General features: G+C 39.1%; 2 protein-coding genes across 7 annotated transcripts in view; one reads left to right on the forward strand and one right to left on the reverse strand.

Annotated features, from left to right (window-relative positions):
* The window catches only part of LOC140479955 (adenine DNA glycosylase-like), a 35,862-nt gene extending 24,407 nt beyond the window's left edge, over nucleotides 1-11,455 (reverse strand). For 2 of the 3 annotated variants that reach the window (XM_072574388.1, XM_072574387.1), the window contains exons 1-6: nucleotides 11,345-11,455; nucleotides 7,667-7,807; nucleotides 7,219-7,352; nucleotides 7,075-7,114; nucleotides 1,787-1,860; nucleotides 1,651-1,692 (exon numbers count right to left, since the gene is read on the reverse strand). In XM_072574388.1, coding sequence (XP_072430489.1) covers nucleotides 1,651-1,692; nucleotides 1,787-1,860; nucleotides 7,075-7,114; nucleotides 7,219-7,352; nucleotides 7,667-7,778 — 402 coding nt within the window. In that variant the 5' untranslated portion in view covers nucleotides 7,779-7,807; nucleotides 11,345-11,455. The remainder of the gene's footprint in view (nucleotides 1-1,650; nucleotides 1,693-1,786; nucleotides 1,861-7,074; nucleotides 7,115-7,218; nucleotides 7,353-7,666; nucleotides 7,808-11,344) is intronic. The other variant, XM_072574389.1, reaches the window with a different exon arrangement.
* On the forward strand, nucleotides 11,338-25,031 carry toe1 (target of EGR1, exonuclease). Of its 4 annotated transcripts, none has more exons than XM_072574383.1 (8): nucleotides 11,338-11,565; nucleotides 12,555-12,677; nucleotides 12,766-12,806; nucleotides 18,509-18,605; nucleotides 21,962-22,120; nucleotides 22,692-22,951; nucleotides 23,750-23,912; nucleotides 24,179-25,031. In XM_072574383.1, exons 1-8 carry the CDS (start codon nucleotides 11,353-11,355, stop codon nucleotides 24,863-24,865), a joined length of 1,743 nt encoding a protein of 580 aa, XP_072430484.1. In that variant the 5' UTR covers nucleotides 11,338-11,352; the 3' UTR covers nucleotides 24,866-25,031. The 4 variants fall into 4 exon arrangements, with proteins under 4 accessions (XP_072430484.1, XP_072430485.1, XP_072430487.1 ...); XM_072574386.1 differs by having other exon boundaries at nucleotides 11,459-11,659; XM_072574385.1 differs by having other exon boundaries at nucleotides 11,460-12,049.
* Nucleotides 25,032-25,453: the final 422 nt, after the last annotated feature.

Consider the following 25,453-nt stretch of genomic DNA (forward strand, 5'->3'; position numbering starts at 1 on the left):
TGTCTTTATTTAATGTTATACATACGTATAGGAAGAAGTTAAGGTGAACTTATATTAAAGTTATCTGTATGCTGGGGAAATGTGTTTAAAAAAGTAGAGAAAAAAAATGAAGCCATCTTTTCATTATGATGGTACATTTTTTCTTAAGGGGGAGGTGTCATGAAAATGTGGGTGTACTGTACCTTTAAGAGAGTAAAAGTGAGCAATGACAACACTAAGTGTTCTCAATAAGACACAATGTGCTCCAGCTACTGCAGAATCTAGCTGCCTGGAAATGACAAAACAGATTCAAATTATACCAATCAGTTTAAATTATGCCCCGAAAAAATATCAAATTCCAATCAAGCTTGAATTGAGTACATTGAAAATCTTAAAAGCCAATGACACAATCCGATGCTTTTATGTATAAAACTGGGGAAAATTGAACAGTTGGGAGGAAAACTGCCACCACACAAACAGCCATAGACTGCTAGTCAGAACTCTCTGATAGGTACCTGTCTAGAGAAGGCGTTTGCCCAGAGAAAACCTCAATATTGACCTGGAGAGCCAATCTACCAAAGATAAATAGAAGATTCAACCGCTGGCTGGTTTTAAAATTTCAATTTTCCTGTAAATCTTAATTGGGAGTTTTATCGGACTAGTATTATAGAAGGGAAGGTAAAAGATAGGTTAGAGGAAGGAATTGTAAATAGTTATTAGTTAATTATTCTCTGTTATACTTTAAGAAATAAAGTTATTAATTTTTATGTTAAATAGTTCTTAGCCACTTAAAGTTTTAGTTTGCTGCACAGGACAAATCTTTTCTGTGTTGCTGGTTTGAAATTAAGCCAGAGGGTTTAACCCTGTGTCATAACACTCTACTTTGCATAAGACTTCTGGATGATTTTTCAGTGATCATGTGTGATATCTTTTGCTGTTCTGCTTCTAATCCCATTTTTCCCCAGGTTCTATTATTTCTATTAAGCAATTTTCTATTAAGCGAGGTTTCGCTGGAACGCAATTACGGCATTATGGGAGAACTACCTGTTCTGATTAATGTTTTGCCTTTAAGGACATCTGCAAAGAAAACAACTGTATAGATTAACTCTTTCATAAACTAATTTGAAATCTTTCTATTGTTTGGACCGACTTCAACAATTTACCATTATTGCTTGATCCAGTAAATGACAATCAATGGTTAAACTCAGTGCACATTCAAATGTGATACAAAAGCATGTGATGTCATCGTTATTAGTAGCCTTCTAAAATGACAAGTACACATTGGAGAAATCCTCGACTTAAATCCAGAAAATGAATGGATGCATCTTGGACAGACAACCAAAAATATCAGATCTAACATTTTGGGAAGTATGATTGTGTCCATAAGCTGATACTTCTACTGGGAATGGGCAAACACAAACAGAACGTTCACAAACTATTGTTTCCCAATTCACCATGTGAAACCTCTTAGTAAGATGCAATAAATCGCCATAGAATACTGAAACTTCTCTTTTCTCTGCGAACATTAATTCTTTCCAGCAGCATCATTGCAAAATAAAAGAAGCCTTTGGAAATGTCAATTCACAGCATTTGTTCACGAATATACTTCTATAAAAATTCAAATGAAACTGAGTGAAATTAATATAATCAGATGATGAAAGCATCCTTTACCTCAAGGGTAGCTTTAGCGAGATCCTGCAAGGTTGGCCATCTCTGAAAATGAAAGCAGTGACAGGATATTAAGACTTGTGTTGCCTGCAACAATCAGAATTATTCTTAGAATGAGGCCATTGAGGTTTTGTTTTACCTGCATCCATTTGTTATAGTAGTTAATCACAGTAACTACCTGGGTTTGTTGCAACATGATCTCAGACACCCAAACTGTGAAGGAAGATGAGGCTAAGATTTTACAAAATCAGAACATTGGCATAAAAGTAAAACAAGTAATGGGGGTCCTGGCAATTGCTGAACATATTAAAAAAAGTAACAGTTCTTCAAGTTTGTCTTTGATTATCCTGTAGCTGCCTGAAATAACATTAGTAGAATCATTGATTACTCATAGCAACAATTAGTTCATTAGCCAACAATAGACCCAGTTATAACTGAAAAGGGTAGCCCTAGTCCCCGAGTGAACATCCTTGGAAGGCACTTGGTCCTTGAATCGAAGCAGAAACATGAGAGTTCCCAAGGATACAGACATTAGGGCAGCTCCCAGGTTAGCTGCCACAAACTTCTGAAATGTGGTACTGATGATCACATGACTTGTATAATAATGGAATCAAACTCTTTTCTATTGATAAAGCTAGTTACATTTTCGATGTAACACAGTTTGTATCACTTGGTGAAGCCAGCTATGTTAGCAAAGCCTACTGCCCATGTTGGAGCTCTGACCTCATCGTGAAGAAACAAGATAAATCATGTAATCTGTCACAAACTGCATAGGTAACAGCTTTGATACATTTATGGATTGCTGGTTGACAGATCTCACATAGGTCTCCAGTAAATTATTGGAAGCAGCCAAGTGCATGAAAATTTAATGACTTTGACAGTCACTGGTTAAGAACAGCCACTAATCCCTTCAGGTTGCAAGTCCCACTCTAGTGGATGCTGTAATTCCAAAACAGTTTCAAGGGGCATCGTCAGTCTGCAATGGCAATGTGCAGGAAATGATGTCAAGGACAATAGATTCTGGCCTCCTGTAGCTCCTCTACATCCTGGGGTCATCTTTAGCTGCTGTACAGCTACCGCTGGATGCTGCTATTTGTCCTGAGCTTTGTGGCACATTTGGTCTGCCTCAATTTCTCAACTCGTCTATTGCACAACAACAATTACAATAACCCCATCTGTGACTAGATCCATTGGTCACAGTTCCTGTGAACTCCTGTGAGGAAAAATCAGACTCAAAACAGGTCTTATGAACAAGGAACAAGTTTAGGCCATGCTGCCCTTTGTATCTGCTCTGCCATTCAAGAAGATTGCAGCTGATCTAATTTTAATTTCAACTCTACTTACATGGATATCCCAGATAATCCTTTGTCCCCTTGGTAATGAAAAGTCGATCTTCTCTGCATTAAAAATATTTAGAGATTCTGCATCCATTGCCTTTTGAGGAAGGAAATTCCAAAGACTCAGAACCCTCTGAGAAAAAAAAAGTTCCCTCATCTCTGTCTTAAATGGGTGACCCTTTATTTTAAAACTATGACCCCTTGCTCAATTCTGGTCTCCCTGTTATAGGAAGGATGTTGTGAAACTGGAAAGGGTTCAGAGAAGATTTACAGGATGTGGCCAGGCTTGGAGGGTTTGAGCTATAGGGAGAAGCCAAATAGGCTGAGGGCATTTTTCCTAGAATGTTGTAGGCTGAGGGGTGACCTTACAGAAGTTTATAAAATCATGAGGGGCATAGATAGGGTGAATAGCCAAGGTCTTTTCTCCAGGTTAGTGGAGTCCAAAACTAGAGGCCTTAGCTTTAAGGTGAGAGGGGAAAAATTTAAAAGGGACCTAAGGGGCAACCTTTTCACGCCGAGGGTTATGCATTTATGGAAAGAGCTGCCAGAGGAAGTGGTAGAGACTGGTACAATTACAACATTTAAAAGGCACCTAAAGGGTATATGAATAGGAAGGGTTTAGAGTGATTTGGGCCAAATGCTGGAAAATGGGTCTAGATTAATTTAGGATATCTGGTCAGGATGGACGAGTTGCACCAAAAGGTCCATTCTCTACAGCTCTATGACTCTAATTCTAGATGCCCCACAAGAGCAAACCTACTTCAAAATCTGCTTGGTCAAATCCCCCCAAAATCTTCTGTTTAAATTAAATCAATCTGACTATTCTAAACTCTAGAGGATAAAGGCTAGCCTTTCTAGGCTACCCTCATAAGACAATCCACTCACTCCAAAAATCTAGTAAACCATCTTTGAACTTCTTCCAAAGAATAAGCGTCCTTCCCTAAGTACAGTGACCAATATTGTACATAGTACTCCAGATGCAATCTAATCTGTACAACTCAAGCAAAACTTCCCTACTCTTGCATTCAATTCCCCTCATAATAAAACAACATTCTATACACATGGTGGACTAAATAGTTTGCTTCAACACTGTAGAAATTCTGATTATATAATCTAGTGAGGAAGAATGATTCTAGGAAGGGAATAAGGTGACCATTGTTAACCAGGGAAGTTAAAGATTGCATTAAATTGAAAGAAAAAATGTACAATTTAGCGAACATTAGTGTAAGCAAGAGCATTAGGTAAGTCTTAAAAACTAACAAAAGATGACCAACAAAAACTAAGGAGGGCAAAGATAAATCGAGAGAGTAAATTTGCAAGTAATATCAAGATATACAGCAAGAGCTTCTTTATATATAAAAAATATACATAAGTATATAAAAACGAAGATAGAAGCCAAAGTGAACACAGGTTTCCTTAGACAGCAAAGCTGGAAACTAATAATGATGAACCAGGAAATGGCAGAGGAGTTGAATAAATATTTTGCATCTGTCTTCACAGTAGAATACACTAACATTCCAAAATTACCAAATTATCAAGGGGCCAAAAGAAGGTAGGAAATAAACACAATAATTGTCACAAGAGAAAACATGCTCAGAAAACTTTTAAGGGCTAAAGACCAATAAGTCTCTTGGACCTGATGGGATGTATCCCACGATATTAAAAGGAAGTAGCTATTGAGATAGTGGATACACTGCTAGCAATCTTCCAAGAATCCTTAGATTCTGGGAAAAGTTTCAGAGAATTGGAAAACTGCCAATGTAACATCTTTAGTTAATAAGGGAAGGACATAACAAAAAGGTAATGGTTGTTTCTGAAAAATGTTAAAGAATATATTGTAAAGTATGTAAAGACACAGCATTTAGATATACATAATATGATCAAGCAGAGTCATGAAGGAGAAATGATTCCTGACAAATTTAATAAAATTCTTTGAGGAAGTAACAAACCGGATAAGTAACCCACGGACAGAATATATTTGAATTTTCAGAAGGCATTTGAAAAAGGTACCACACATCAGGCTACTTAATAAGATAATATAAGTACATTGACAAGATTAGAGGATTGGCTAACTAATAGAAGACAGCAAGTTTGAACAAGGGGACATTTTCGGATGGCCACCTGTTATTAGTTGAATGCCAGAGGGATCAGGTCTGGGGCACAATCATTTACTGATGACTTGGTTGAGGAAAGCAAAGGTATTATACCCACGTTTGCAGATGACACAAAAATAGGTCAGAAGACAAGTGGTGAGATTTACCTGTCTTCATTCACTGGACGAGGGGATCGCTGGCTCTAATTGTTCAGATGGTAGTTAAAAGTCAACCACATGTAGGCCAGACCAGATAAATGCTGGCAGTTTCCTTCCTTAAAGGACACTGGCAAACCAGATGACTTTTTCTGACAATCAGCAACGGTTTCATGGTCATCATGAGACTCTTAATTCCAGTTTTTTTTATTGAATTCAAATTCCATGCAGGATTCAAACTAGAGTCTCCAGAATATTACCTGGGTCTCTGAATTAACAGTTCAGCAATAACACCACTAAGCTGTCACCTCCCCATAAAGACTCTGCAGAGAAACGTAGATAACTTAAACAAGCAGGCAATAATTTGGCAGATAAAATATAATATGGAAAAATGTGAGTTTATGCACTTTGGCAGGAATAATAGGAGCTAAATATTATTTAAATGGCATAAGACTGCAGAAATCTATAAAACACAGGTTGTGCATGAATCACAGAAAGTCAGCATCCAAGTTCAGTGGGTAACAAGGAAAATAAACAGAAGGTTGGCTTTTCTTTCAAAGGGGATGGAGAATAAAAATTGGGAGGTTTTGTGAAAACTATATAAGGCTTAGTTGGACCACAGCTGGAATAATCTAAGGAAAATTATACTAGCATGGGAGACAGTCCAGAAACTGGTATGGAAGACTGGGCCTCTGCTTGTTGGAATCTAGAAGAATGAAAAGCAAAATAATTTAATTATATAAGATTCTTAGGGGATTTGATTGTGTAGAAATGGAAAGGCTGTTTCCTTTTGTTAGAGACTCCAGGACTAGTGGGCGTAATCTCAAAATAAGGAGTCACACATTTAAAACAGGGGATAATTTCTTCTGTCAGACAATAGTGAATCTGTGGAATTCTTTACCACAGAGGGTTGTCAAGGTAGGTTCGTTAAGAATACTCAAGGCTGAGATCTGAGATTTTTAATCCGTAAGGGAATCAAGGGTCATAGGGAAAAGGAAGGAAAGTGAAGTTGAGTCATGATCTCATTGAAAGGCAGAGTAAACTAGATGGGCTGAATGACCTACTTCTACTCCTATGTCAAAGAGTCATAGAATAATAGAGAAGTCCAGCACGGAAACAGACCCTTAAGTCTAACTCCTCCATGCCGACCAGCTACCCCATAATCTAACTGCACTTGCTAGTATCTGGCCTATATCCATCTAACCCCTTCCTATGTCTTATGGCCTTATAATTATGGTGAGGATAGGTAATAAGAAGACGGTAATACACGCAAATTGGCCTCTCACTGCTCACGAGCAAGATTCCCATCTCACTATTGAAAAGTTGGCAGCAGTATCGGAATTTTTTTTCAATGTCTATACTTCATTTTCCAATCTTGCCATATTCTCCCTACTGACTCAGCACTGCCCATGTCATTGAAGTGTTGGGAAAATTCCACCCACAGTATTTTATACCTTTCCAGTCAAATGACAGAGCATAGCATTGTAAAGACAGCAATCAGGAAAGTAGGAAGCAAACATATACTGAGAACCTCAGCACCAGGCCAAGACGTTTAACCACAAACAGGTACACTGCACTGAGTCATAATGGAGAATGGAATTTGGAACAGCTTTTATTGCAAAGACTTGATCAAAACTGATCACTGAGGGAGTAAGTGCCAAACTCTGCAATTAAAAAAGTAACTTCATACACGTTCTTGATTATGTCAAACAGTAATATTGCCAGAGACTTTAAAACTGTTCACCCAGTTGTCTTTTTAGCTAGCAAGAGGACACATGAGATCAAAACGCAGAAACAATGGGATGAGGTAGAAATTTGTAACAAAAATAGAGTTCACAATACCTGCATAAGCCCTTTTATTCAAATCAGATTCTGTCACAGCCTAAAAATGAAATGTTGCATGAATTAAACACGCTAAAATAACAAATCTTAGTGTGATCAATTTAGGGTAAGCACATCAATAAAATTTGGACATCCAGAACATACCATCCTCCGCCAAGGTAACTCTCGTTTACTTTTATCATACCAGGACAGAAGGCACGCTCTAATGGAATGGATTTCAATCAGATCCTTAAAGGAATGGTAGGTAGCTTCCTTGCCAGTTAATATTCTTGGTACCTCTGCAAAGGCAATAAAAACAACAAATATCAGAGAAATGGACAGTTATTATTGATATATAGAAATTGCAAGCCATTTACTCTATGCATTAATGGTAAACATACTTTCATGTCATGGTCAAACATTGAGAGGCCAGTTGTAATTCCATATAAACACACAGACTGCTAGTTTTTACTGGACAAAATACATAATAGGACACATTACATCAAACAGTCAGAAAGCTGCAAAAATCAATTCAACTAAAATCAGTAAGTGAAGAAAACTGAAAACAGGTTACCTGAAATTGTTAGCAACTATTTCAGACTTTACTACCCACCTACTTTGATCTGTTCTTGACATAGCTTCTTGCTCTGTGATGAACTTTTCACATTCTTTTTTCTCTTTAATGATGCTTTTCTAAGTCTCTCTGTGGTTCTCATCTTGCTCATATTCTCCAGAGATGAATGTGTTCAAAATTCTATAAAATAATTCAGTAATAATGAAAACCTTACAGCATATGAATAAATACCAGCAAACTAAGCGTAGGGATTAGTGCTGGGGTTTCATCTCTCGGTTAACTATTTAACTGTGAAATCATGTCTTATGAACTTGATTAAGTTTTTTGAAGAAGTAACAAAGAGGATTGATAAAAGCAGAGTGGTAGATGTGATTGATATGGACTTCAGTAAAGCATTCGACAAGACTCCTCATGGGAGACTGGTTAGCAAGGTTAGATCTCATGGAATACAGGGAGAACTAGCCATTTGGATACACAACTGGCTCAAAGGTAGAGGGCAGAGGGTGGTGGTAGAGGGTTGCTTTTCAGACTGGAGACCTGTGACCAGTCATATGCCACAAGCATAGGTGCTGTGTTCACTACTTTTCAACATTTATATTAATGATTTGGATGTGAGCATAGGAGATATACTTATAAAGTTTGCAGATGACACCAAAATTGGAGGTGTAGTGGACAGCGAAGAAGGTTTCCTCAGAGTACAACGGGATCTTGATCAGATGGGCAAATGGGCTGAGGACTGGCAGGTGGAGGTTAAGTTAGATAAATGCGAGGTACTGCATTTTGGAAAAGCAAATCAGATTTATTACTCTTAATGGTAAGGTGCTGATGAGTGTTGCTGAACGGCACGGTGGCACAGTGGTTAGCACTGCTGCCTCACAGCGCCAGAGACCCGGGTTCAATGCCCTCCTGAGGTGACTGACTGTGTGGAGTTCGCACATTCTCCCCATGTCTGCGTGGGTTTCCTCCGGGTTCTCCGGTTTCCTCCCACAGTCCAAAGATGTGCAGGCCAGGTAAATTGGCCATGCTAAATTGTCTGTAGTGTTAGGTTAGGGGTAATGGGTGGGTTGCGCTTCGGCGGGTAGGTGTGGACTTGTTGGGCCGAAGGGCCTGTTTCCACACTGTAAAGTAATCTAACAAAGAGACCTTGGAGTTCAGATTCATAGCTCCTTGAAAGGAGAGTCACAGGTAGATAGGATAGTGAAGAACGCATTTGGCATATTTTCCTTTAAAGTCATGTTACAGCTGTGCAGGACATTTTTGGAATACTGCATACAACTATGGTCTCCTTCCTATTGGAAGGATGCTGTGAAACTTCAAAGGGCTCAGAAAGGATTTACAAGGATGTTGCCAGGATTCAAGGATTTGAGCTTTAGGGAGAGGCTGAATAGGCTTGGGCTGTTTTCCCTAAAGCATTGGAGGCTGAAGGGTGACCTTATAGAGGTTTATTAATTATGAGGGGCATGGATAGGATAAACAGACAAGGTATTTTCCCTGGGGTGGAGGTGTCCTGAACTAAAGGGCATAGGTTCAGGGTGAGAGGGGAAAGATATAAAAGAGGCTAAGGGGACAACTTTTTCACACAGAGGGTGGTGCGTGGATGGAATGGCTGCCAGAGGGAGTGGTGGAGGCTGGTATAATTACATCATTTAAAAGGTATCTGGATGGGTATATGAATAGGAAGGGTTCAGAGGGATATAGCCCAAGTGCTGGCAAATGAGACTAGATTAGGTTAGGATATCTGGTCAGTATGGACAAGTTGGACCGAAGGGTCTATTTCCATGATGTACATCTCTATGACTTGAATAACTTGGATGAAGGGATAGATTGCATGGTCCCACAAATCTGGATATGCAAAGGTTATGAAGAAGACATACAGAGTCTGCGAAATGTTAAGTGAGCGGACAAAGCTTTTGCATATTCAATAGGTTATGGACCGGATCATACCCCTCGCAATAGTTTGAGAAGATAGCCTAAACCTAATGTTTTCTTATTTTTAAAGTCAATGTAAGGCATTGTGTTCGAACTGCAATGCGATTGGTTAAACTGGCGGGCTAGAAGCAAAACACTTTATTCTTACACTATGGTTAAAGTACAAACAAAACAATGATAAATTGGAATAACAACCCAACTGGAGATTTTAACAGAATAGATTATTAAACTTCTAAACAGCAAGATAGTAACATCCCATAAACACATAAATGGCAACGGCAAATTCAGTAAAATAGATCTTGTTCCAAGTTAGGAAAAAATCCCCAAGCCTCACAAGCTTCTTACTTTATTGGCTTGGAACAGACCTCTCATCACCTCTGTCTCAACCACTCTTCATAAAGAAAGGACAAAATGCACCTCTTAAAGCCATTGTATCACCACAAGTATAATATGGATAAACTTGAACTTGCCCACTATGGCAGAAGAACAGAAAAGCAGTATATTATATAATGGGGTGACAGACATAGTGTTATAGAGCTGTACAGCAGTCAAGCAGACTCTTCAGTCCAACTTGTCCCTGATGGCCAGATATCCAAATTTAATCTAGTGCCATTTGCCAGCATTTGGCCCATATCGCTTGAAGCCCTTCCTATTCATGTGTCTATCCAGATGACTTTTAAAAGTTGTTATTGTACCAGCCTCAACCACTTTGCGGTACAGAGAATTCATGTGTCCTTGCACATGAAATCACAAAACATTGCTACATAGATACAATAAGTGATTAGGAAGGTAAATAGCATGTCAGCCTTTATTGCTAAAAGAATGGAATATACTGGTACGGTTTTGTTACTATAGATAGGATATAATTGCAGTTGAGACAGTTGAAAGGAGGTTCGTTCAGCTGATTCCTAGAATGAAGGGATTATCTTATGAAAAAAGCTTGGACAGTTTGGGTCTGTATCAATTAGTTTAGAAGAACGAAAGATGATGTTATAGAAATATAAGATCTAGAAAAGACTTGATGGGATGAGGAACTCCAAGTACCCCTTGCAGGAGGTAATAGGACCAAGTAACACTATTTAAAAATAAGGAGTCACTTTGATTTTTTTTCTCTCTCTCTCATAAGATCAGGGATAAGGAAGTCTGTGAAATTCGGATCCTCAAATAGCAATGGAATCAGTGCTAGTGAATTTATTAAAGGCAGAGTTAGATTTTTTGATGGACAAGACAGCACCGTTTAAAGTGGAAAACTGATACGAAAGTAAAGGCCACAATCATTTATAAATTTCACTGTACTCGTGTTCGTTTGTAAGTTGAGTACACCTGACAATAAACCTAATTCCAAACGTGCTGAATGGTGCAGCAGGTCTGAATGGTCGTGTGTAGCAGCTGGGACACGCTGACTGCTGCACAAGTCTCTGTCATTTTGAAATTCTGTTGTGCTAAAAGAGGATAAGAAATCTGTGAATTCCTGGGAAGTGGTTTGGGGGAGGCACCACTCCGGGATCTGGCATTGAGCCCAGTCGAGTGAAATGTAGTTTCTTTTTTGTTTTGATAATGAGGCAGATTACACGAATAAGAGTCTAGATTAGAGTGTGGTGCTGGAGAAACACAGCAGGTCAGGCAGCCTCCGAGGAGCTGGAGGATCGACGTTTCGGGCAAAAGCCCTTCATCAGGAATGAACATAGGCAATAACAGGGATCCCAGTGAGCGTGAAGTCAATGTCAGCGGATAGAGCGTTAGTTCGCCCCAAGATAATGGACTGATGTCTGTCTAGTGAAAACTCACAGCTCAGTATGACCCAATACAGGATCCGACCACGCGCCGCTTCACAACAACCGCCACCGCCTCCAACATCCGGGAACGCAGCAGGATCTCACCGCGACAACAGTAAGGAAGGACCCTTCCAAGACTGTCTACTGGATTGCCTGTGTAACATCGCTGAGGAGTTTCCCCCTTTTAGGAGCGTATCAGCCCAAAAGCTGCGATTTTCCGTTCTTAAACTGACGGTGTTAATTTTATCACTTAGTTTATAAATCCCTGTGACCCACCCTCCGGGAGGAGCTGGAACGGCAGCAGGGAAGGGCCCCGTGTCTGTGTGAGGTTGTGGAGTGTGTCTGTCTGAGCTGGGAGAATGACAGTTAGTTATTAATTACAGAGAAAGAGAGGGCTCCAGCGAAAACGGGAAAAATAGGGAAGGAGGGAGTAATAGATGTAGAGAATGAACATCAACAACTGGAAAACCCAAATCAGATGGAAGTGTTTTCTTTTTGTGTAAATGTCTCTGTATCATTCTCTACGGGGCGGGGGCAGGCAGATTTCTGAGCTGTGCCTCCTATACGCTGTCTTTTTTGTTTAAATTAGCTTTACATGAAGGTCTTGCTTTGGGGAAATATCTGTGATTTCTCAAAAGAAAGCAGTCAGCGATAACATAGTGAAGTTTAAAAGAGCCTGGTTAAACTACAAACAAGGGAAGCCAGTGCAACAACAAGGGTAAAATAGCTTTAAGTTTACTTTTTTATGATTTGGTATTTTTTAATTCGGACTAATGGCTTGGCGTCGAAAGTACTCATCACCTTTGCAAGTTGCCATTCACTGACATGATTACTCTTGTCAGGAGAATAAGACCTAGTATTTACAAATGTCAGCTAAATAAAGAAAATTCTGCTACTATTAATTTTGACTTTGAAAGCGTATAGCAAAGCTGTAGGGTGGCTGATTAGTGGGCAGTTCAGTTCAGGATGGAATTTGAAACAGACGCGTTTAAGTTTACTTTTGTCATGACAACAAAGTACTGTTTTATAAACTTGTGATACGTAAGCAATACAATGTGATTTAACTAAAAAGACAGTATTCTGTTAGGGAAAAAAAGACTCTCTTGTAAAAAGATTGCAAATGTTTAGGAGATTCTCTAGTTATCTTATGTAATGTATACATTCTTTTTAAGACTGTGAATGAGAAGTGGATTTAACCATATAAATTATTTTGTCATATCAAGAATCTGATGAAGATGGCCTTTACAAAAGTGCCTGTTGTCGATGTCCACATTGACAATTTTAAGGAGGTGTGGCCTTCTATGCTACTTGCAGTAAGGACAGCAAGTTTCATAGCCCTTGATACTGTGAGTGTAACATTTGTTATCTCTTAATTGCTTTGAAGTCATTTTGAAACTATATACATTTTATTTCTATTTGACTGTTCAATCACAGGAACTGAGTGGACTTGGCACACGAAAAGCTTTGCTGGCACAGTGAGTAGAAACTTGAATTATGATAATAGAGGCTTATCCTTCTATGTTATAGTGTTATAAGAAGAATGATGGCCTTACCCTCTCAAAGAAAAAGTGACAATTCCATCCTTGCAAACTACTGTCTCTCCAATGTCCTTGAATTTGTTGTTGCTTCCTAAACGCATTGCCTGTTTTCTTAACACAAAAACAGAAATTCCTGGAAAAACTCAGCAGGTCTGGAAGTATCTGGAGAGAAATCTGAGTTAATGTTGGAGTCCAGTAATCTTTCTTCAGAACTAATGGTAGCTAGGAAGAAGTTGGCTTTTTATACAGAAGATAGGATGGAGGAGGAGTAAAGAGTAAATGATAGGTAGAGATGGAGCTCAGAGAGAGAAGAACAATTGGACTGACAAAGGTGTGGATAACTGTCAGCCTTGGAGAATGAATGGCTGTTAATGTGGTCTATTAGTGGAGGACAAAAGGTAGTGTGTAATAGCAGACCATGTGTGTGTGCGGGATTGGGGTAACAACAAGGGAGAAAGTGCCTCTAGCCCTAAAATTGTTGAACTCAATATTCAGCCCAGAAGGCTGTAGAGTTCCCAAGCAGAAAATGAAGTGTTGTTCTTCGCTGGAGCGGTACAGCAAGCCTGAGACAAGATGTTAGCCAGGGAACAAGTAGGATGGCAGGCAACTGGAAGCCCTGGTTGTTTTTGTGGACAGAAAATGGGTGTTGTGCAAAGCAGCCACCCAATCTACACTTCATTTCCCCAAATGTAGAGGTGACCACATTATAAGCAGCAAATGTAGTAGAGTAGATTTAGTGATATGCAGGTAAAGAACTGCTTCACCTGATACTGAGGAAGGAGGAAGTATATGGACAGGTGTTATACCTTCTGTGGTTGCAAGGAAAGGTGCCATGGGAAGATGTGGCGAATGAAGTAGGAATGGACCAGGGTGTCTCTGAGGGAAAGTCCTTGCAGAAGGCTGACATGGGAAGGGAGGGGAGGGATGGGGAATATGTGTCTAACGGTGGCATCCTGCTGGAGATGGTGGAAATGAGACAAAAAAAACTGCAGATGCTGGAATCCAAGGTAGACAAGCAGGAGGCTGGGAGAACACAGCAAGCCAGACAGCATCAGGAGGTAGTGGAAATGGCAGGCTACTGATCCTCTGGATGTGGATACTGGTGGAATAGTAGGTGAGGACAAGGGGATGCTATTGCTATTGTGGGAGGGAAGAGAGGGAGTGAGGGCTGAAGTGTGGGAAATGGGTTGGACCAGGCTAAGGGCCCTGTCAACGACAGTGCTGGGGAAATTGAAGAAGAACATGGATGTTTCAGAGGACCTCTTGTTGAAGTTGGCATCATCTGAACAGATGACAGAGATGGAGGATTGGGAGAATGCAATAGAGTCTTTGCTGGAAGTAGGATGTGAGGATGAATGGTCAAGGTAATTGTGGGAGTCAGTTGGTTTGTCGTGGATATTGGTGGCCAGCCTATCCTCAGGAATAGAAACAGAATTCGAGGAAGGGAAGGGACAATTTGAAGACAAACCCAGTGAAGGTGAGAGCAGGATGGAAATTGGAAGCAAAATTGATAAGCCTTTCCAATTCTGGGCGAGCAGGATATCGATACTCCAGAAGGAGAGTTATTGGGTGGTGGCTGGAATAGGATGGGAATAAGGAATGTTCCACGTACCCTACAAAGAGACAGGCATAATTGGGGTCCATGTCTGGACCCATGGATACCCCTTTGATGTGAAGGAAGTAAGTAAGAGGAGTTAAGAATGGATAAGTCTGTCTGGTCCAGCTCTGTAATGAAGTCTCCTTTCCACCAATTGACTATTTCTGTTCTTATTATGATCACAGCTGATGCTATTATTGGACAAGTCAGATCCCATTCTGAAATCTAGCTTGATACTTTACATTTTGTTTAGTTTAATTTAATGAGGTAGTCTTTCACAGAAATAAGTATTAACCACAAAATAAGTTTATTTTGAAAACAACGAAAAAAAAGTCAAATGAGTCAAGTTATTTCCATATAATAGTTTGAAAGATCGTGAAATAAATGGTAAAAATACACTTCCAATTATTCCAGCAGCAGGGAGAATTTCCTTCTATATCACTTTTGAGTTTATCTTAACTGTTATTTTCAATTCCCAATCTTGAGAATCCACTAGCCTCTTCCTTGAATATTCACACAGGAGCTTAGACTTTTCACAGTCAAATAACCCCTTTAGGGTTCTAACCAAACATTTCCGGTCTGGAACCTTCAAACCAGAACCCTTACACTGAGGTAAGCTATTTTCTAAACTAAGTTAAAAATCACACAATACCAGGTTATTTTACAAAACCATTTTTTATAAAACCTTTTTATCTCAGGAATATGACTTGAAAGTAGTTCTGGGATTTACATATTAATGAATCAAAACTTGCAACCCATTCTAAAAGATGGAAGACTTAACAGCAATTTAGACTTGTTCAATATATTGCATCAGTTGTATGATACTTTGACCTTTTGCTATAAATTGTGTCCTACGATCCTGCCCCAGTAGCTACCTGACGAAGGAGTAGCACTCCAAAAGCTTATACTTATAAATAAATCTGGACTATAACCTGGTGTTGAGATTTTTAACATTGTCCAACACCAGCACTTCCATGTCATTTCTAAACTAAGTCCTTTCTCTAACTCCATCTTCAACATAACTTCTATAAACTGAAAATGAAAACTTCCAAAGCTGAGTATTTTCCCTCATCAAAAACAATTGATCCCTAATCCATCTAAATGAAAGCAAGTGATGTTGATCAATATTTATCCTGTCCACTTGTAAAACACTCATTAGCATTCCTGGAACTATTTTATACTTTTGTTTAAAAGGTGCTTCCAAACTTTAAAATAAATTCAATTAAAATATACATGTTATTCTACAATAATGTACATTTCATTAACACAAATTCACTGTTGCAAGATTGATGAATTGGGCACACAGTTTCTGAAGCGCAAACTTTTAAAACGTATGTTGGCTGTTACCTGCTTACATCACCAAAACTTTAAGCGCTGTTTCTAGAGGATGATTTTCTATTATGTGGAGTTGTACAAGAATGCAACCATTATGTTGTAAAGAAATTATCTGTAAATTACAAACCTCCCATCATGATGTGGATTGCCCATTTTCAATGAACCTTTTAAACCTTTCCAATGATCATTCCTGTACTGACATTACTTGGTCCACTTCATTTCCCAGAACCAGGTTGAGCAGTGCTTCCTTTCTTGCTGGACTGGTCAGGTACTGCTGTAGGAAACACCGTCATCTGCAAGTTTCCTCAGTCGTTGAGCATCCTGACTTGAAATTGTATCACTATTCCTTCATTGTCACTGAGTCAAAATCCTACAATTCCCTTCCTAACAGCACTGAGAATGTCCCTACACCACCTCTAGGACAATTGGGGATGGGTAAAAAAAGCACTGGTCTAGCTAACAATGTCCACGTTCCACAATAAAATATATTTAAAAAGCTAATGTTGACTTCTTGTTAAGCAATGATTCTATTTTAAAATTGTCATCCTTGTTTTCATATCCATCCACTAGGAAAAGTAGCAAATGATATTCAGTCTGAAGGAGTGGTGAGATCATTGACTTACGCAAACAGGGCCAGGGAATGCATAAAAGTTAAGATACACTGGAACAGAGAGACTTTGAGTTCATGTCCAACCATCCTGAAGTTAGTTGGACAGTTTGATATTGTTATTATCCAGCCTGTCAAATCAGAGATGATGTGCCAAAAAGCCTCCTGTGGCATAAAGCTTACAAGATTAAGCTTGCTGTTAAATCTTTCTATTTGTGTGAGCTTCTTGCTTTTTGCGGTTTCAGTTGTGTTTTAATCAATGATGCAAACATAGTGGGCGGCAATTGTAAAAACTGAGGTTAAATATACCAAGTCGGAGGGAACTCATTCAATAATTACTTAAACATATCTGGGAAGATAGCAAAGTGAGAAGGTAAAGTTTGGGGAAATATGGTAAACTCGCCATGTAGGCTTACTGAAAAATTATGAAAAAATTTGACATCAGCCAACCATTAGTGAGTTTTGAGAAGATTTGTAGCTTAGGTTGAGATTTGGGATAAAAGTTTGTTTGCTGAATTGGAAGGTTCATTTTCAGATGTTATCTTCTAGGTAACCTCTGGTGAAGCAGTGATGTTATGATCTGCTTTCTATTAATGTGTTTAGGTTTCCTTGGGTTGGTAATGTCATTTCCTGTTCTTTTTCTCAGAGGATGGTAAATGGGGTCCAAGTCGATGTGTTTGTTCATAGAGTTCCGGTTGGAATGCCATGCTTCTCGGAATTCTTGTGCTTTTCTCTGTTTGCCTTGTCCTCGGATGGATGTGTTGTCCCAGTCAAAGTGGTGTCCTTCCTCATCTATATATAAGGATACTAGTGATAGTAGGTCAAGTCTTTTTGTGGCTAGTTGATGTTCATGTATCCTGGTGGTTAGTTTTCTGCCTGTTTGTCCAATACCTTGCAAGAACTGTAAGAAACACTACATTGGACAAACAGGCAAAAAACTAGCCACCAGGATACATGAACATCAACTAGCCACAAAAAGACATGGCCCTCTCTCACTACTATCCTTACATACGGATGAGAAAGGAGACCACTTCGACTGGGATAACACATCCATCCTAGGACAAGCCAAACAGAGACACACTCGAGAATTCCGAGAAACATGGCATTCCAAGTGGAACTTTATCAACAAACACATCGACTTGGACCCCTCCCCCTCCCCCTTACCATCCTCTGACAGAACAGGAAATGACATCACCAACCCAAGGAAACCTAAACACATAAATAGAAAATAGGTCATAACACCAGCACTTCATGGGAGGCTCACTGATGATGTTACCTAGAAACATCTGAAAATGAACCTTCCAGTTGAGCAAACAAACTTACATTCATCAGCCAACATGTCAAATATATCTTCTCCTTCTCTGGGTAAAGAAACAAATGGTGTTTAGTATCTGACATTCTGGATCCTACATGAAAATGGTGGCTGGCAGACCTTGGGCCGACAACACCACCTCAGCCATGACAGGAAATTGCCGTCTATGGTAGCTAAAAGTGCTAGCTGGAGAGTCTGATTGCCTTCGTGAGATTTGTGTCAGCAAACCTGTTCATAAAACCAGTGTATTTGCTGATAGGTTAAAGATTTAGGAGCTGTACATTTGTAATGATTCAGTTTGTGAATAAATTTTAAACATAATAAAGATTAACTTATGCATTCTTTCAGTTAGCTGTCAGAAATGTAGTAGTGAGGTCAAAAGCAACTAACAGTTAATAATAAATTGCTGATGTGGTCATTCAGGGGCAGGGACAGAAATCACTTGCTCTGGTATTGCTCCAGATGTGCACCCTAGCTCTAACCCTGACTGAGGACTGTGTCCCCCCCAGATGCAAGCAAGTGGAAACCTCTAGTGTTTCAGACCCTGATGTACACACACCCCTATTCAGGGCCTTGTTATCAGTAAAAGTAAGCAGGCATCTACACTTAGTGAACTTCTTTTTTCCAGTTTTTCTGCTGAGCTGTTGACTGGGTAAAATGACTTGTTAAAATTGAAAAAACAAATCTCCAGCAATACATTAAGTTTTTTCATTCTGTGGCTGTCAAATATGAAGTATCTGTTTCTAATGGGAAATTGAATAATGCTTGCTTTCTTCGATGTGTAACAGGTCAATTGAAGACCGATACAAAGCAATATGCAACGCTGCCAGAACTCGTTCAGTTCTATCTCTCGGGATAGCAAGTTTCAAAGAGCTATCACACAAAGTAAGAGACTTTCTGAAGAAGTTTGGTTTATCTGTTGTCTTTTTTTGGAAAAGTCCTCTGAAGCGACATTTATTAGTTTATTTATTCATCTCACTAGAGAAGCATTTGACCCTCTTCTGGTGTAATCCATGTAGAGAACTACATTTTGTCCTTTTAATATTTTCAGATCCCCTATGCATTTAGATGCTTATTGCCATCTGACTGCTAGATTTTGTTTTGGTCTTTCTACATCATAAGACGTGGGCTCCACTAGCAAGGCCAGCATTTATTGCTCTGGAGAAAATGGTATTGAGCTGCCATCTTGAACCACTGAAGTCAATTTCGTGTAGCTGCACCCAATATGCTGTTCGGGTTAGACTTCCAGGATTTTGTCTCTGAGACACCGAATGAACAGCGATATATTTTCAAAACAAACATTGAAAATGCTGGAGAAATGTAGCAGGGCTGGCAGTATCTATGGAGGGAGAAAACAGAAATAACATCAGTCAAGTATGACTTCTACAGAACTACGTTTTGTCCTTTTATAGATACTACAAATATGTTTCCAAGTCAGCATAGTGAATGGTTTGGAGGGGCACCTGCAGCTGGTAGGGTTCCCATGTATCTGCTGTTCTTCTTCTAGATGGTAGTGATTGGAGGTTTGGAAGCTGCAGACTAAGGAGCTTTGGTGAGTTATTGTAACTTGTATGTACTGCAGCTACTTTGTGCTGGTGATGAAGGGAGTGAATGAGTGTGGATGTGGCGCCAATCAAGTGGACTGCTTTGTCTGGGATGGTGCCAAGTGTGGGTGGAGTTTCACACATCTGGGAAAGTGGGGAATATCTGATCACCCTCCTGACTTTTGGCTTATTGGCAGACTTTAGGAAGTCAGGATGTGAAGTTCTTGCTGCAGAATGTGTACCTCTGTGTACCTCATCAGTATTCAAATAGCTAGTCCTATTTAGTTTCTGGTCCATTTTAACACCAAAGATGTTGATAATGGCAGATCTAGCAATGGTAGTGCTATGAAATTCCAAAGGGCAATGGTTAGACTCTCTCTAGTTGGAGATGGTCATTGCCTGGCACTTATGTGGTGCAAATGTTACTTGCCACTTGTCAGCCAAAGCCTGAATATCTTCCAGGTTTTGATGCATTTGGATATGGACGGTTTCATATCTGAGGAGTCATGAATGATGATGAACATTGTATAGACATGAATAAACATCCTTACTGGTGACCTTATGATGGAGGGAAGATTGTTCATGAAGCTGCTGAAGATGGTTGGCCTCTGACATTACCCACTCCTGCAGAAGTGTCCTGGAGCTGAAATGATTGACATTTAACAACCACAAACATCTTCCTCTGTACCAAGCGCAACTCCAATCAGTTGAGTTTTCCTGTAATTCTTATTGACTTTAGCTGTGGTCTCACGTCTGGAGTTCTGCTCTTCTGCCCACGTTTGAACCAAATTGACGAATAGGAGATAATCTCATGTATTTAGAATTGTTTTTCCCTTTGGCATTGTTCAAATGTTTCTCTGTAGTTCCTCCAATAACATTGCTAAGATTGAAAGCTTTCTAGTTTGGATTGAATCAATTCCATTCCCTGTAAATGTATAAAAGCTGTGAATCAGTCCTTTAGAATTATACTAGTAATTCCCTAGGATTACATGATGTTGAGGAAACAAAATGTCAAGATCAAGTGTTAGAAAATCAGATTAGAAGAGGACAGAAGAACGGAAAGAGAGGGAACAAGTTGTTGGAGTGGGAATCTACATTGTTAGTGAAGCAATGATAAAATCATTTCACAGTACATTCTGCATATACTTAATCTCAGTGATCTGCTAAATCTTCTCCTGGCACCCTGCAGCATTTCCAGCCCTCGGCAGTTTAACGAGATAAAGAGTTTCACTTTGAAATCATGTAACAATGAGGAAAAATGTTGAAATATCCACAACTTTGCATCAGAGCCAGAAATCGTGTTATAACAAACAGAATTCTCTTCATCTGGAAATAAACAGATTAGAGACTGGGAAAAGGAGCAAGAACTGAACTGAGGATTTTAAAAACAAAAGGGTGGCACAGTGGTTAGGACTGCTGCCTCACAGCACTCAGGACCTGGGTACAATTTCACAGGTTACTCTGTGGCGTTTGCAGGTTCTCCCCACGACTGTACAGATTTCAGCTGACTGCTTTGGTTTCCTCCCATGGTCCAAACATGCAGGTTAGGTGGATTAGCCTTGCCACATCAATCTGTAGTATCTAGAGATGTCCAGACTAGGTGGATTGGCTATGGCAGGGGTTACGAGATGGTATTGGGTGCACTTTGCAGATTTCAGTGCAGACTCGTTGGGCCAAGTGGTCTCTTTCTGCACTGTAGAGATTCTATAACTGTTCCCCAGGCCCTCATTTTTGATGGGGGATCTTGTATCACCCAGTAAAGGTTCTTGGTGAAGGTAATGGTGTACCTGAGCATAAGATATAGCTATATTCCAATCTAGTGAGTGTAAAGGGCAACAGAATAAGAGGGCAAAGGATAATTGGGCATTTTTGTGCCCAGCTTTATAAGTGGCAGTGATGTCTCTTACCTTCCCATCTCCGTATCTCCCTCATAGGACTGGGGAAAATAATTTCCTGCACCTATATCTAGATCCTTATTCCAGCCTTGTAATAAAGTTTATATCCATTTTGTTTCCCATGGAATCTGGAGCTGGTTAGGATTCAGCTTTGAATATCATTCATACAGAATAACCTAAACACCATATCAAAGTCAGCGAACGGTGATCATGAGCAGGTAAATGAATATTTATTGGAGGAAAAGGTGAAGGAAATTTAGGGGTTGGGGATAGTGCCATAATACCTGGCTCCTCAGGAATGCTTGTGAGAATGTTTTGAAGCCCCTGGTTACTAAGCAATAGGTATGTCTCTTACTGCAAATCATGCTGTACAGAAAAAGTAACTTGATTATGGGGAGAATTTGTATTTGAAGTGCAGAGCGGTGAGCAGTTCACGCTATTAGTTTCTTTTTTGGCTTCCCTATATAATGTGGCTGCTGGAGTGCAAAAAAGGTTAAGGCTGGCAGGAGAGATACTTGATGGACAGAGCCTGTAGCAGCTGATATTCACTCTCAGTATGTGTAATTACTGCTCTTCAGAGCAGCTATTGTGACATTCAACATTAGAAACCACTATCATTGTTTCCTGCAGGTGTAACGCATACATTAGATTAAGGTCAATGTTTCTTTAATGCATTATCCTAGTAAGACAGTATGAACTAGGTCATTTTAATGTTTTGAAACAAAGTTTTGACCCAATGATTTTTACTAGATATAGACTCTTATTTTGCATGTTGGTTGGATCACAATTGTAAATATTTCAGCCAGGTAGTACCTACTTGACTCAAGTGTACAACCTTACCCTCCTCTGCATGGATGAATATATAATTGAACCACAGTCTGTTCAGTTCTTGGTCCAGCATGGCTTTGACTTCAATAAACAGTACTCTAAAGGGATTCCATACCACAAAGGAAATGACAAGGTAACAGACTTAATTTCTTAACATTACATTTTATGCTCAATTTCTTCATGCTCTTTCAATTAGAATTATGTACTTGAACGTCTTGATTTTGCAGATTGTGTACAATTATTTTATTGGTGCATAAGGTATGATATTCAGTAGCATAATATAGCTCAATCTAATGTTATCATCTCATGTTAGAATGTAGTGCACAGTGGCAAAGAATATTTGCTAATTAAGGCTCCCAGTTTTAAAAAATATCATTCACAGAATGCGTGTGTCACTGAGCTAAGTCAGCATTTATTTGTTGCCTGCACCCAGTTGCTCATTTGCACCATGAAGCCTTGCCTGATTAGCTATACCATTGTAATTGAAAGGAATACTTTCTCACTACTTGAACAATTTATTTTACTCTAGAATTTGCCAAGCTAGTGGCAGGTTAAACCACTTTAATGGTGATGGATACTGCTCAAACTTAGTTTACCCAGGGAGTTTTTTGTTTCAACAGCAGGAATTAAGATTTGAACGTCCTTACTTAACTCAGTGCCCAATTGCTTCCACTTTTAACACATCCGGTTTTGGATTTTGACAGCCTAACGAATGTCGTGGTCAGAATATGAGGGGTCTGTTCCTAGAAATCATCCAGTCAAAAAAGCCTTTAATTCTTCATAATGGGCTGATTGACCTGGCATTCCTGTACCAGTGTTTTTATGCCAACTTGCCAGACCAACTCATGACCTTCACAGCTGATGTATCGGAGATGTTTCCAGCTGGGGTTTATGATACCAAATATACTTCGGAAGTTGAGACTCGCTTTGTATCGTCATACTTGGAATATGCCTACAAAAAATGGTAAATAGTGTATGCAAATCATTTTTCTTTGAATTTAAGGGACCCAGGTGGTGATTTTAAAAGTGTAATGAGTTAATTTTTTTAAATTAAATTGATGATATTACATTTTATAGGTTAAAGTTTTAAATTACCTTATGCTTCAGATATTCAATATGCTGTGAATTTCTTTACATTTATTTCAAATCAATGGAAATTTTGTAACATTTTTAATGAAAAACATATTGGCCAGGACTTAGAACAGTTTTAAATGTTGTGGCATCTTCTGTCCATATTTGAGAACATACATGGTCTTAACAAAAAGGTAGTACTCTGCAATATTATGCTGACATGTAAGCCAGAATCATGTGCACAAGTCTTTGGAATGGGACAACCTTCAACCTTTTGACGCTGTTGTTTGCCTGGGCGTACAACCAGAACTCATTTAAAGGAATGTCTGAAACTTTACTTGATACTTGGTTGATGCAGACAGAGTATGTTAGTGGTTTACTCTTCAACATACAGCTCCAACCTTGCACAATACAAAAATAGTAAAACCCTTTTCAAAATGTTAACAAGAGATTCTTCTTAATACAACATTGTTTTACAACAGATAGTTAAAAAAAACTCAATTTGAATTACACTTTAAATTTTAAGTAATGTCTCTCTCCTGAATATCATTAGAGGGAATTCAGTGTTTTACAAAATTCTTGGAAAACCTCATGGTTCAAAACATACTCTGCTCTCGTAATCCTGCAAAGCATTGTTGAAATTCCCTCTTATATTCTGACTGTACTAATGGTGCATTGTTCCAAATTGCAGCAGAAGGGAAAACAACAGATTAATTGATGCTAGCAACAGTCATCTTTCCATTGAGTTCTGTAACTATCAACAGGCATTCATAGGTTATATTGACTACCGGTGCTGCAACCTTCCAGAGGCTGACAAAAAGGTTACAGAAGAGGGAATATGTGAACGATTTTCCGTGAGTATAACTAAAATCAAATTTTAAGAAATGAGTGTCAGTAATATTCCCATACATCTTCAGGTAGACATTTGATTTGCACCCAAAACCAGTTAGATGAGCATTTTTCAAAGGCACACAGAAGCCTATGATTGTCTCATTTTTGTTTTGTGGGTTTTTTTTTGATGGGTCAATCATACTATGCTTTATCATGCCCCTGATCTGCCCAATTTAATAGTGATAATGGGAAATGTGTTCCTTGGTAATTTATTTGTATCTCTCTTCAGGCTTATGGCTGGTGTCCAAATGGAATGAAATGCTCCCTGTCACATAATACTGACCTCATTATTGAAGAAGATGAACGCAACAATGACAAAAAGAAGAAAAAGGTCAGGAGAAAACGGAAACAGAATACTGCGGAATTGACTGACAACCCTACTAACTGCATGTTTGCAGATAACGTAACTCCTACCGACATACCACCATCTAAGTTATTGTGTAATAATGGAAGTATGGAACCAGAAAGAGAGATCATTGGAGAATTAATGCAGGAAAAGTCTGCAAGTGATGCACAACTCCCAGAAACCACCTTTGAGGAGGAAAGTAAAGATAATCCCTGTGGTGTAATGGACACAGAGGGGAAAATTTTAAGCAACAATAAAAAGGAAAACCACCCAGAGGGTCAAGAATGTACAGGAACCAAATTAGTGGAGAAAAGCAAAATTGAAAAATGTGAAGGGGGCACCCACCGTGCAGGATTTGATGCTTTCATGACTGGATTCATAATGGCTTACATTTTGATGTGGAAGAATGGTGAAAGTAATAGCACAAAGATGGACCCATGGCTCCCTGACTGTCACAATAAACTTTACCTGAGTGGGAAGACCCTTCCCTTACAGATTTGTAAAAGTTCATTCTCAAAATCTTCAAAAGTTCACCAGGCTAAGATTGAATTGCTTTGGGGAAAAGAGTGAGGTCGGAACCATTTTTTAAAAAAAAACTGGCTGCAGTAATGAGAGTTCAGGGAATTAACTTGGATTGTACACTTTCGATTCCTTGTAAATGTGTTCAGAAAATGTAGTAAAATAGATTTTTTCTGGAGAGGAATATAATTAAAATTCAGTTTTTCAATTGCAGAAATGTCAATCCTTTATTGTATTTTGACAGCATAAAAAAAAGTGTTATTTGCCAATATCAAACTGGCTGAAGATGGTTATATTAATATGCTGCATACCTTTACTTGAGCAGGGATTTGAAATCAGGATTGACCAACTTCATTTGATACCTTGTAACTCAGCATAAATAACAGGATCAAAGATGTTCCGTCCATATTACGTTCATTCATAATTTGCAACAAACAAAATTATCAGGCTAGTGCTGGACAATGGCATGTTTTGGGTTGGATTGTGCTTAAGTGGCCAAGCAAAGCTGCTTAATGCCAACCATGATGCAGTTTTCTCCTTTCCATTGACAATGTAAAGCAAGTGTAAGTCAAGGGGATCCCTCTTTAGCATTTAGCAGCAGTAATAGCAACATTGAAGTTTGCACAATCAAGCAAGTTA

This window comes from Chiloscyllium punctatum, chromosome 7, assembly GCF_047496795.1.
Source record: "Chiloscyllium punctatum isolate Juve2018m chromosome 7, sChiPun1.3, whole genome shotgun sequence".
Classification (NCBI taxonomy): Eukaryota; Metazoa; Chordata; class Chondrichthyes; order Orectolobiformes; family Hemiscylliidae; genus Chiloscyllium; species Chiloscyllium punctatum.

Coding starts and splice junctions, on each gene's coding strand:
- toe1 (XM_072574383.1), top strand. CDS start 11,353: ATGACCCAATACAGGATCCGACCACGCGCCGCTTCACAACAACCGCCA. Junction 12,807..18,508: donor CGAAAAGCTTTGCTGGCACA/GTGAGTAGAAAC, acceptor GATGTGTAACAG/GTCAATTGAAGACCGATACA. Junction 22,952..23,749: donor GAATATGCCTACAAAAAATG/GTAAATAGTGTA, acceptor TCCAAATTGCAG/CAGAAGGGAAAACAACAGAT.